Source organism: Chenopodium quinoa, unplaced genomic scaffold (assembly GCF_001683475.1).
Source record: "Chenopodium quinoa cultivar QQ74 unplaced genomic scaffold, ASM168347v1, whole genome shotgun sequence".
NCBI classification, from domain to species: domain Eukaryota; kingdom Viridiplantae; phylum Streptophyta; class Magnoliopsida; order Caryophyllales; family Amaranthaceae; genus Chenopodium; species Chenopodium quinoa.
In genome coordinates, this window is record NW_018742904.1 from 1962117 (window position 1) to 1975984 (window position 13868).

At 33.6% G+C, this 13868-nt stretch overlaps 1 protein-coding gene across 1 annotated transcript; it reads left to right on the forward strand.

Annotated features, from left to right (window-relative positions):
• The first annotated feature begins 4987 nt into the window (after nucleotides 1-4987).
• Nucleotides 4988-10888, forward strand: LOC110727357 (apoptosis-inducing factor 2-like). Its single transcript, XM_021906921.1, is given in 6 exon segments — nucleotides 4988-5160; nucleotides 5545-5688; nucleotides 6788-7044; nucleotides 8146-8356; nucleotides 8358-8586; nucleotides 10453-10888. Coding segments are annotated over 5 exon segments (1062 nt in total). The 5' UTR covers nucleotides 4988-5160; nucleotides 5545-5581; the 3' UTR covers nucleotides 10711-10888.
• The last annotated feature ends 2980 nt before the right edge of the window (nucleotides 10889-13868 follow it).

Sequence of the window (13868 nt, forward strand, 5' to 3'; positions counted from 1 at the left end):
CATATTAAGTCTTAGGAAAAATTAACAACAATAATCCCAACTATTGTGTGTCTTCTCGTTATAATCCCAACTACATTTTAACCCAAAATAATCCCAATTATTGGAGCAGTATTCTCAAAATAATCTTGCTTATTTCTTTACTTGTTCAGGCAGTCAAAAGAGATGTTTCAATTTATAAATGGCTTTTTTTCCCTATTTCCCACCTTCTTCTACCACCACCACCTACATTGGCTGAAACCACCCCCATCTTCTTTACTCTCACTATCACTGAAACCACCATTGCTAAAGCCTCCAAACCATCCTATGAATATCACGCAAAAAATTCTTAATGAAACCCTGATTTAGCAAAAAAGTGATTTTTATTTTTTCTTTAAACCAAATGTTGTAAAAATTCTTGAATTTATATTTTAAATTCCAGATTTTGCAAAGTTTATTGACTTCTTTAAACTATAGAAAAAAAAAAAATTGAGAAAAATGGTAGTCCCTTTTTTTCATCTTTTGATTATCTTTAGCTAATGTAAATTAAGGTAAACTTTGTAATTATGTGGGCTAATTTGCTGCACTTGAGTTGGGTAATTTTTGTTGATTGAACTGTGTAGTATCTGCAATTTGCATATTTTTCCTTCGTTTTTTTCATACCCAAACCTTCAAAGTCAGCCTCCAAATCAATTGCTCAGAACATTCATGCCTCCTACTCTGTCTAGTCGATGATGACAATAATTCTGATGACAATGAAGAAGTGTTGGTCATGGGGTGGTGGGTATGGTTTTGGTTGTTAATTTGAATTGGTGGTTCATGAAATGGTGGCGGTGAGTGTTGTTTTGGTCGGCATCAATGAATTAAGTAGTTGAGAGGAGGTGATGATATATGGCTATGGTGATGAATAAATAAAGAGAAAAAAGTGGAAAGAAATCGAGGGATGATCAATGGCTTGAGGAGGAGAGAGAAGTTAGGTGGTGGCTGACTAGCTGATAGGCTTGGCCGCTTGGCCCTTGGGTGGTCAGATAAATGGGGAAAGGACGAAGGGGGAAGGTGAAGAAGAATATAATTTACTAGTACTTGGTTTACAGGTGCAAGTAATTTTGGATATTTAAAGAAGGTATCCCTATAATTGAGATTATTTTGAGTTAAAATAGAGTTGAGATTAAAATGAGAAGACACACAATAGTTTGAATTATTTTTGTTAATTTTTCCTAAGTCTTAATTGCATGAAATCAGATTAATCTTTCTTTCATAGTAATAAGAAATCAACCATATTATATCTTTATGAAATGTATCAATTTGTGTGGAAATAATCTAAAATGATCACAACATCCACAAGGATCATATTTTGATTAAACATGTATCACTATTGAAATAAGGATTAAATAATCACATTTGAACTTCACATTACTGTAATTATTTTAAAAAAAATAAGAAAAAATTAAAGCACTTTTACAACAAAAGGAATAACGTACAAAAGGACTTTTTAATAACTAATTAACTTGATACATGTATAAATTATTTTGTTTAATGAAACATTCACAACTTCAATTTTATTGAAACAAACTATATGAATCAGTAAATATCTAATGGTACAAATAAACTCACTATTTAACAACACTAGTGTAATTTTCTATTTATATAAATAACTTACAAATAGGGGTCAACTAAAATAATTTTTAGAATTTTTAATTAATTAAAATTTTATTAGAATTCAAATTAATTTAAAAGAACTAAAAAATGTAATTTTACTAGTATTGTTAATGAAAAAACTCTTGCCTACAATGGGTGAACGGTGTGACATATATGTGACTTAATATAAAATATAAGTTTGGGTGCATTTAACTTCACCAAGGTGGTATTACCATTTTATGCTATAATTTTCTCATAGTTACCCAATCAAATTTATTATATTTATCATTTTACCAAATGTCCTTATAGCCCATACATTTCTTCTATATATATCACCTTCTACCTCATACGTCTTTTCAATTCACCCTTTTCATTCCTCTCATTCTTATACAACATCTCCGCTCCACATCTTTAAAACTTATGGTGAACCCTAATGAAAACTCGCGCTCCAATCGGATTTACTCTTTTTGAATTTGAAAACCTTCAATATTTGCATCTTGGTGAATTGGTGTGAAATTTTAATTCTCCTTTTCAATTACCAAATTTTGTGCTTGAGTGATGCCTTGGATTGTTGATTGAGTTTTAGGATAAGCTTTTGAAAAATTCTCTTTGGTAACATCTAACTTTTTTATATTCATCTTTGGTGAATTGGAAAATAAGTTATTATTTTTGGTAATCCTGTATTAAATGATTACCAAAGATAATAAGTATTGTAATTAAAATCATTAACCATGGTTAGTTTTTTTTTTTTTTTTTTTTATTTTTTTTTTATTTTTTTTAACCAGGTGGTTAAGGAACTTTCCATTCCTCCTTGCAGGGCAAAAGTTGCTACATCATGTCGAAGTTGCTACATCATGCCGAAGGTCAGTAACCTCGGCTGCGGCGGTGCTAAATTTCAGGAAGAATTTCAAACTTGTCTTTGGGCTCTCTAAATGAGTATGCGTTAGGGTTTCCGTCAGATACTCATTTACACAGAGAATTCTGTTTTGGTGTCCCTATTGGCTGATTCGGGTTTTGTTCCCATTTCGTTATAGTGGATTAGTGGGTCTTCCGAGATCTCAAGTTTGCTCTTGCTCATTGGTTAGCTACAAAAGCGTGTCGTCGTCAACTATTGTATTTTTCTTTTTGAGTTGTGTTTTATTTTAGTAGTTCTTCTTGTCAAAAAAAAAAAAAAAATTAAAAATAGTAAAGCGATTATAGTAGCAATCAAGGTACCAATGATGATCATTCATGATGCTGACTTGATTGGCATCACATCTAGCTTGTCATTGTAGGATCATGTTCAGATAAAATCATAATCATGTTACTAGGGGTAAGTTAATTGAAATTGAAAATCATTCTATATGTATACGAGTGGAATTCGGATTATTCTTTTCTTTTATTCTATTTTTTACAAGGGAGAAAAAGGAGTCTAGCTCCCAACCTACATGGGTTTACTGGTAATACCAGAGGAGAGTTAAACTATCTTAACAGTACTAACACAAGAACATGACCGAAGGGTGGGGGTACAACATTCAATACATACTAAGAAGTACAAATGTGAGAGTTGACAAACTTCATCACATATTCTAGTCTTGAGATGATTAAAGCTTGTTCCTTTGCGCTTATTGGACCTGCAAAAACAATACTTGTGAACAATTTACCTTTCTTTTGTTCATCTTTGACTTGTGGTAGAGAAGTCGAAGGCAGTGTGTGTGGGTATATAATGTACCAAATCGGACTCAAGAGTCATGGGGTCATAATCTTTAGTCGAAATTATGGATTCCACTTCAACAAGATCAGTGGAGGGAAAGTCTCTCACAAGCACATCACTCCCATCCTCAATGCTCAAATCCTCAACGCTATTAGCATTTATACATGAAGGCAAAGACTCGTCTAACTTTTCCACAGCCTTTGTGTTGGGACAAGCCTAACATCATAGTTGATCACTCTGGGAGGCTAGACCTTTTTCTTTTGGTACTTCTTATTGTCACGATTCCTCTAACCCAGGCTCACCAAACTAGAAGGCATTAACAAAGCATAAAGCCCTTTTGAATCAGTAGCCTTGTGAATTTCAAGATACCTTTCTCGAGTAGTCTTATCCTTCATGTGTACATTTATCCACGAATTAGTAGATTGGTTCAAGAAATCAAAAACCTTTCCTTGCTTGAGTTTTGAATAAGACAGATGGATAATTTAAGAAACTGGTTTCCTTACATTTCATTAGAGAAACAATGGATTTCCCAGGTTCCTTGGCTTTTGAGTGTCTTGATTCATTATGGGGCAAGTGGGATCTTCTTCCTCATTTTCCAAAGGAGCATAAGTGTTGTGGATAGGAATAGGGCTCTCTACCTCCATGTCACTAGAATGATTTGAGATGGGCAAGCTGGTAACACCACTTTGTTTATTATCGCTATAAGACGGCGGGTTAATTGCACATTAGGCCAACAAGGGGTTCACTGACTTTTCCCTTTATAGAGTGAGTGTAGTGAGTTAGGGCAAAATTCTCGACACCCCTATTACCATTGAGCTTGCTAGCCTCACAGCGTAGTCGCCCCATCACTTTCTCCAACTCACGGAGAATATCCTACTTATGAGGCTCCGACTTGGCTGCCTTGCCAGGATCCTTATACACCACCTCTTCTAATTGACAAAGTTTGATCTCTGCTAAGGCCCTACTATAAAGAGTTTTAGCATAGCAACTGTTAAATTTTATAACTAAGGAACAGGTTTGTTCATAGTCGTGGACCTTATGGGCACAAGTTGCAAGATTTAATTCCTAAGCGACAACATTCCAAAGCATAACACTATCATCCACATTTATTTGTAAACTAAAGCAAAGAAATTTCAGACCTATATCATACTTCTCTCAAGCAGAAACAACCTCATCATTTTTTAAAGTAAACATTACCCGGCCTCATCCTTCAACATTTTAGCTTGAATATAGACATTCCGGGGACAATTTTAAGTAGCAAAATCTAATTATGATAAATCACAAACTTTATTCAAAGTGACTATATTAATTCTTATGTACTCCGTATAATCACAAACATTATTCAAAGTGACTAAATATAAATAATACTCCCTCCGTTGTTTTTAAATGTATCACTTTCCTTTTATGAACGTTTTTTTAAAGGTATTACTTCCTTATTTGGTAACTTTATACTATATTTTATTAAATCTCTCTCTTACTTTAAACCCCACTTAAATTATTTTATCATTTCTCTCTCCTCTATGGTCCCCACTTATATAATATAAATATTTTTATTTAGGAAAATATAATATAAATATTTAGTCTCCCTCACATACTTTCTCTTTCATAATCCCTATCTTATTTTTTATTTTTTATTATAATAAATTATTCACCCACCCACAATATAACAAGGGAGTACAAAAGTTTTGGAGAGAGAGGAAGCAAACAACCTATCAGCAGACGCGAGTAGAAGTTTCTGGAATAAATCGCTACTTCCACAGCTGACACATCATCCTTGATGTCAGCAGCTTCTTCCAGTTTGAGAACCCAGTCGCTCCTTTCCTCCCACCAATTTCTTAATCATTTCTATAAAGGTGAAAAATTCAAAATTCTATATAATCCCTTCATTTTTATTTAATTCAATCATATTGTATTATTGTATAATCTTTCAAAATTCAATTATTTTTGACTCGCAGACACCAATTATCAAAAGGGTTTGTTTTTCATATTTTGTTTTACTCCATTGTTTATTTAATTTTGTAAATTTGGTTTCAATTTCCTTAATATAAAATTCTAAATTCGAACATTGGAAATTCTTCTCCGATTCTGCAATGCAAGTTTACTTTGTATAATACTTGCCTTCAATTTTCTCTTTTGCATCTGTTCTTATTGCTTTGCTTGTTATAGTAAACTGCTTTTTTGCTTAATTTGTTGATTTAAGATTGAAATTTGAGTTCAATTTATTTTTGTTGTGGCAGTAATTTTTGCAAAAGAAAGAGTTTGGTTGATTTGGAAATGCATTCGAAATCGCCAAGAAACGTGGTGGTGGTAGGAGGAGGAATTGCTGGTGCTCTTCTTGCTAAGAATCTTCAAGATCATGCCCATGTCACTTTAATTGATCCGTATGCCTTTTGCCTTAATATATATATATATATATATATATATATATATATATATATATATATATATATATATATATAATATATATATATATATATATATATATATATATATATATATTATTTCTTTAAATTTTTGTATTGTTGGTGGTAGTGTTTTAATTTTCATCATTGATAGATAACCCCATTGTTAATGTTTGTAGGTATACCTGGTTGTATAGTAGATTTTATCATTAGTGTATGTTAGAGCATTTCCGATGGTTGTAGCTAGGTACTTGCTTGTGAATTTTAAAAATTTTAAGCTATGACTATTTGAGTTGGAATGGGAAATTAGCTTGAGCAGATAAATTTGTTCGACAAAAAGTTGGAAAACAATTAATAATGGTGGCCGGCCTTTTGTTGACAAGTAGGAGTTATTCAAATAACAATATACTCGGCACTTGACCCTTTTATACAAACCGGGCAGAAAGGAGAATAGCTTGAAACACTATGTGTCATGAGCTCATGACAAGCTAATTTGACGATTAGCTTGCCATTGGAGATGCTAAATACTCTATACACTTTGGTGTGGTATAGTAACTTGTGCCCCTCTTTGACCTCTTTCTATGAGATTACTTTGAAACACATATGAAATAGATAAGTAGTGTCAATACAAGCAATAATTTTTTAAACAAAGCTTAAATTGATTAAGAAAAGTATTAACATGTAGAAGAGGGGCAGTAAAATTTCTTATGTGTACATGTACTCGGGAATAAGGGGCACCCTATTACATAAATAAGCTCACATGCTCATGTGTACAATATATTAGGGGGCGCACCGCCTAGTTGGAAAGAGTATATATCTACAGTACTTACTACCACACTTAAGTAAATTATGATTTATGAAACTCTTATATACAGTGAGGGATATTGTGCATGCTTGTTAGCTTAACTTTGTAAATGTTTTGGTACTATCAAATAGCCCAAGACGACAGATAATGTGGAACATTAATAGAGTCTAGTCTTCTTTCATCCTTAATTCGTTATATTGTTCTTGTTTTGGATACTACATTTATTTCTCTTCAAATGTCTGTATAATAATATTCATCTGCAATGAACTACAGAAAGGAGTATTTTGAGATCATATGGGCTTCCTTGAGATCTATGGTGGATCTGTCATTTGCTGAAAGATCCTTAGTGAACTACAGTGATTTTCTGTCACAAGTGAAGTTGATTAATTCTTATGCTACACATATCACAGAGAGTGAAGTCTTAACTGCACGGGGTGATCATGTTCCATATGATTACCTTGTAATTGCTACAGGTCACATATATTCTGATCCTGTTACCAGAACTGAAGGTCTAAGCAAGTACCAAGAAGGTCAGTTATCTTTACTATAAATTTGAAGTAAGCAATCATGCTATAATTTGTATGTCAATAAGAATGTAATCAAAGAAAATAAGTAATATTTACATGCCATTATAAAAAAATGTAAAAAAAGGATTTTTAATTATCCTGTCCTGTTTCTGAGTTTTTGATGTGGATCCTAAGTCCTAACTGCTACTTTAGTGAAGTTTTCCCCAATCCGCAAATCTTTAATCAATGACTTGATTATCAAACGAATTAGTCTACGACTAGCTAGATTAATCCTTGAAACACTCTTGTTTTGAAAATTAATGGCAGCAAGCTAGGTAAATCACAAAGCATGAAATAACGCTTAACAATTCAATCCAATACTATGCAAATTTCATACAGCCTTATGGTGTATTTATACTTTTATAGGCACCTCAGATAACTCTATTAAGGTTAGGACAGGTCCCTAATTCTTAGAAATAAAGAGTAACCCTTAGAAATTAAAGAAACAAAAGTTAACAAATTAATCCTATTTGAACTTGGAAAAATATTTTCAAGCTTTAAACAACAAAAAACTATTCTTAGTGGATTAGTAAAAACTTGTAAGCAAAATGTAAGTAACTGATTTAAATAGTGTTCCAATCCCTTTGGAGTACCAAGGGTGCTTGTACCTACTCCCTACAGTAAGCCAAGACCCAAAATCACCGAGGAAGGTGGCGTATTGGCTTGGTTTGGTGCATGGCCTTACTATAGCCTAGGGATGTTCATTTGGCCCATCTTCTTCCTTCCAAGTGATGCTTGTGATCAACCTAGCCTTTGATGGCCTAAATTAAATCCTATAGGATCCAAGAGCAAGGTAAATAGGCTCTGTAAAAGAAGAACACTTCATCAGATTTGTGACCACCTGCGATAGATAAGTGGTCAATTATAGATAATTGATAGTGTGAAACAAAGGCAACTTCTCAAAAGCACTAATATGCTTCTCAAGTGCTTTGTGTGTGTGTGTTAAAAAAAAGTGATAAAGAGACTACATGTATAGATTTTAATATATGTATGAGCTACTTTATTGGGGTTCAGCAAAAAGACCATCAAATCTGTTCTTATTTCTCTTTGTATCTGTTCTTGCAGAGTTAAATAAAATAAAGTCATCAAGTTCGATAATGATCATTGGAGGTGGCCCCAGTGGTGTAGAGCTTGCTGGTGAAATCGTTAATGAGTTTCCTGATAAAAAAATTACTCTGGTACATCGTGGACCTAGATTGCTGCAGTTTATTGGGTCTAAGGCATCACAGAAAGCTTTGGAGTGGTTGACATCAAAGAAAGTTGAAGTGATCCTTAACTGTCGATTTGACACCAATTTCAGAAGGTGTATATCAAACTTCTGGTGGAGAGACTATAGTTGCTGATCAGTATTTTAGCTGCACTGGGAGTCAATCAGGGTCTTCATGGCTTAAGGATACAATATTAATGGACAATTTGGATATGAAAGGGAAATTGGTAGTTGACAAGCACTTGAGGGTCGAGGGTCATAGAAGCATCTTTGCTATTGGAGATATTACGAATCTTCCAGTGAGTCCTTATTTTTGCATATATATTTTCTTTTTAAATGACTAAACATCCATTTTATTATTTTAAAAATTTTAAATCAAGAATTTAAGCTCCTGAGACCTAAATTTGAAACTCATCAATTTTAGACTATCACACATTCACACCTTTAAAGCTGAAACCTGTACACATTATACAATAGAGTGACCACGAGTTTAATCATATGAAACTTTATACAATACACTTTATACAAGATCCATAATTTTCAACACTTTTAACTAGAGTTGATATACTATCAGTTACCAGTGCTCATAATGCATGTGCCTTTTCCACATCCATAATCTTAGGTTTTATGGTTGGATCTCTTGAAGCTGGTAATTTTTTAGAAAATTGCTTTCCTCCCGTCAACAGTGAATGAGTAGTTGACCATGGACAATGGCTAAGGCATATAGAAGTCGCCTTGAGTCGTGATCTATGTGGCTGCTGTTAGAACAAATCCTTCATTCCTCTTGATCCGTTAACCTAAAACCTGTGACACGGATGAAATTATAATTTTATTTATTTAATATTTATTTATTTATTTATTTTTATTATTATTATTTTTTTTTCATATTATTCTTAGCCATCACTTCCTTCCATATTTTAGAACACCAATTTACTCATGGTGCTAATTGTTCTATGCAATTCTGGGTTCACTATGCACAATATTACACTTTGCTTATTTGTATTCTTAATATGTAATGACTTACTGATTTGCACTAGCCTCCTTATATACTTAGAATTCCACAATACGAAATCACTTTTGGAGGGTTAATTCCTGGCCAATATTTTATGCCTTGAAAAAGTTCTTGTACCTGCCTAAAAATAATCAGAACCATAACATTATCCACTAGCCAAAGAGCTCATTTTCACTTCTTATATTTGTAGTGTTGCAAATTAACATGTCTTGAGTTAGTTTTCATCATCTGAGCTTTATTCATGGAGTCAGAAGGGCACTATAATACATGTCGAATCAATCTTCAAGTCGGCCGAAGTTCCTCTTGAATGTAACTTTTGTGTAACTTGATCAGCTGTTTTGTTTCTCATGTCCACTTTTATTTATCCTGCTATTACTGCTGTTTTTTTTTATTGGTCTGCCATGAGCCTTGTCTTGTTCCATAGTGATTCTGGAGGATTAGCGCTAGCATTTCTCCAAAGCAAAGACATTGGTGGATTCCACCCCCTCTCCTTAAAGTAGTAATTCAATAGCGCTATGAGGTCCACTTAATTTGTAGCTGATTCTCTTTGAAGAAAATTCCTCGAAAGTGGAATTGAGAAAGAGCTAAAACTTAAACATCCTTTTATTTCTAGGTACCTCAGATGAATGTATGATCTGAATATATGCTGTGTAATGCGAAAATTGGCATGTTACTTTATACCTAAAGTGGGGCTTAAGAAAAATGTGACATTATATTCGAATAATTTTAGCTAGTACTCCTTTCGTATTTTATTACTTGCTCCATTTTTCCATGTGCGTAGTTTTAGGAGAAATAGTAGATAGTAATAAAAATATGAAGGAAGTGGGGTTGATGGGAGAATAAAGTATGATAATTGGGAGAAGAGAGAATATGAAAATATTAAAGTAAGATAGTTGAGGGTCCACTAGGAGTGAAGAAATTGGTAAAATATTGTAAAAGGGTTTCCAAAAAAAGGAAATGGAGCAAGTAATAAAATATGGCCGCAAAAGAAAAGTGGAGTAAGTAATAAAATACGGAGGGAGTATTTCTCTCTTTGGAATCTTAACATTTTCAAAAAATAATTTATGTGATTTTCTTGCATGTATCATTAATTTTGGATGATTATCAATTTATCATAGGCATATATAAATCTGGTTCTTCCTCTGTCTTTCAGGAACTAAAACAAGGTTATTTGGCAATGAGACATGCTGAGTTAACTGCAAAGAATTTGAGGTTGCTACTTGGAGGAGGGTCTGAGGAGAAAATGACTGTTTACAAGCCTGGCCGTCCAATCGCTTTTGTTTCACTAGGTAAGAAAGATGCTGTAGCAGAAATTAATGGTTTTACCATGAGTGGGTGTTTTCCTGGGTTGATAAAATCAGGAGATTTATTTGTTGGGAAAACAAGGAAGACATATGGACTAAACTCTTAACTTTGATTGCTTACAATTATGTATATGCCAATAGCCAATTTCATAGCAAATACTGTGAGCTATTATTCTTCTTACTCAAGTTTGGTGATGTATGTATCTATATTTTCTGCAATAAAGTGTTATTTATAACATACAATAATAAAAGGTGTGGGAGTGTTGATTATTTGAGAGGCTATTATATACTGTTGTACTGAACTAACATTACTTTTGACAAGAGTTGCATAAAAAATGTTTTGTATTATCTGAAGTCAAATATGGTATACTGTTTCAACAAAACATGTATCTGAGCTTATGAACAGCTAGTCCAAATAAAAAAAAAAAAAAAAAAAAAAAAAAAAAAAAAAAAAAAAAACATAGGGTACACTTGAGAATTGAATTTCACCATCTCAACAATCTCGTCAACATGGAACTTGTAGTTGTCTTATTCATCCTTTGCTTCGTCCTCTGTTGAACACCACTTATTCCTTCCTTCTGTCCCTCTGAATTACCACTTAATCGATTCTAAAGATTTCCATCCCTCACAGCTATTGAAAGAAATATAGCTTGGAAGTAAGGATATGAGTCATCCCTCCACCCCAAGTCCCCAATATTTCCGGTCTTGGATACAGGTTTCGGATTAGTGTTGTTTTCCCTCTCATTAGAATACTCCAATTATCCTAGGACAAAGATATGTCCAGTGATAACACTTGTGGTAGTTTATTTTTAACATACTGCTCTTTCACTTATTCTATACGAAATAGTCCTAAACTGAATATATCATGTGTAGTTTAGCTCACCAATCGGCTGTGTGCTAAGAGTATTGGGTGTGTTCTGTCTGCATCATTGTATTCCCTAAAGAATGTGTTCATGGAATAATCAAAAGACGTCTGCATCATTGAAAACTTCCAAGTTTCCTAATTAAAGTTCAGAGTTTCACTTAAGCTTCGTGATACTAAAACCAGCTAGACTTCATCGTGGCTGAACTAGAACTTCCAGTACTTTTATATGATGCTGATGTGTCACTAATCCTGCGATAATGACTGTATAATGGAACCAAAACGTTGTTGAGAGCAGCCTCATGCTGATGAGGATAAAACATTGTGTACTGTACAAGTGTACATAAGATGTAACTATACTGCAAACAGAAACACAGTAAAGTGAAAGCACATGCTCAAACACTAGCCAAAAAAATCAGGCGAGAGAAATACATCAGTAAAAGCTTGATAGACTTCAAGCGAGAATCTGGTCTACTTTGTTCTACTAAAGATTTATAAAATGGACATCAAGAAAAGTTAGGAAACAGAGAGAAGTTCATTGAAATTCTGATCTCGCTTTGCATACACTCTACTTTGATACTCTCTTCATCCCATAGGTAACTGACCGTCACTATTGGCCATGGAGCACAAAGTTACTTAAATTAACAGTTAATTGTTGGTTTGATGATATAGAGAAACTTTCAATTACAAAAAAATGACAGAATTGTTTAGTTATCCCACATTGGAAGTTCGACTGTTAAATATCTGTATCTTGTATTATTTCTTGTCACAGGAATTGAAGAAACAGAGTTCAGCAGCAAATAGTCCCATGGTATGAATCTTATAGAAGTCTTTTAACAATAGCTTTTCATGTCTAATTGTTTCACTAATCCGTTCTAAATTCTCATTGACAATTAAACAACCAAAGCGGCAATTCCGCCCCATAACGCAAGTCTGATGTACACTTGACGTTATACCCATAAACTCATACTTAATACAAACTAGCCCTGCAACTTTTGTAAACTGTGCAATTAGTCCTCAAGTACCACTTTCCGGCCAAATCTTACTGAAAAATATCATTGTTGCAGGGGTCTGTGTACCTAAAGCCACTATAAATAATATTTATGTGTGCAATAATACGGCAATAGAATGTTAATTGTAATCTCTGCAAACTAAGCAGCAAACACCTTCATGAGTAACAACCCCTTTAAGACTGCCTTTTTGTTGCAAGCAATGTTCATTAGAGATGGATATAAAAGATAAAAAAAACCTAAAATGAGGCTTTCCTTCAACAAATTAAGTACTATTGACAGCATCAAAACAGCAGTTAAGTTCATCTGATAGAAAAGACATTACTGATATTTTGATGAAAAAGCTTTTCAATACTTTCTGTTTCATTCATGTCTGCCTCTGATAAGTTTTCCTGTCTCTTTGTTAGGATTTAGAAGTTGAAAGTTTGAACTCCTTGCCTAGAAATTTCGCAACATGATCTGGCCTCTAATTCATCCCGCAACAACATACTCTTGCAGACTTGATTAACATAGTCTGTTTCCCTTAAAATGCAGTAATTCTGGTACACTTTTCAAGTACAAGGTAAAGTTATACTTCCTTAGAATTACAGCTAAGAATATAACACTAGAAGAATAGCTAATCAAATGTAGAGCACCCTAATTACCTTTGACAGCCTGTCCCTGAATTCTCCAAGTATAGCAATTGCTTTTTGTAAATCATGATTTTGTTGATTTTGCAAATTACTTTTCATTTGTTTCATAGATTGACAACATTAACCATCTTATCCATCTGCAATTCTAAGTAACATTTCATAGAAATGATGCTGTAAAAAATATTATAAGTAAGTTTCAATAGGCATGCTTGTATAGTAGATTATAAATACACTTCTGAGTTTGTGACATAAATAACTGGTAATGATTTCTTTTACAAGGGCTATTTTGCTCCTATAGAACCTCATCTATCATACAATACGACTTTATTGTCATTTGGTAAACATTGATAGTGTGTTTGGATAAAGAAAGAGGAAGGAAAAGAAGGGGAGGGAGGAGAAGAGGAGGGGAAGGAAAGGGAGGGGAGGGAAAGGGAGGGGAGGGAAGAATGGTGAGTTTTCCTTCCAAATCTCTCCATTCTTGGAGGGATCATTTTCCTACAATTTCCTCCCTCCATTTCTCTCCCCTCCAATTCCCTTCCTTCCTCATTTGTTATCCAAATGAAAGATATCATATCTCTCCATTTCTCTTCCCTTCTTTTCCCTGCATTTCCTTCAATCCAAATACACCGTGAATCATTATGTAGTTAGTTTATTGTACTGTCAAAATTATTTTTCTGTATTAGAATTTAGAAGTCACTGTCTTCAACTATGTTGTGTGCATTGCTTTGGTGATTGGGCAAGTTGGTGATGGCAAAATGGCA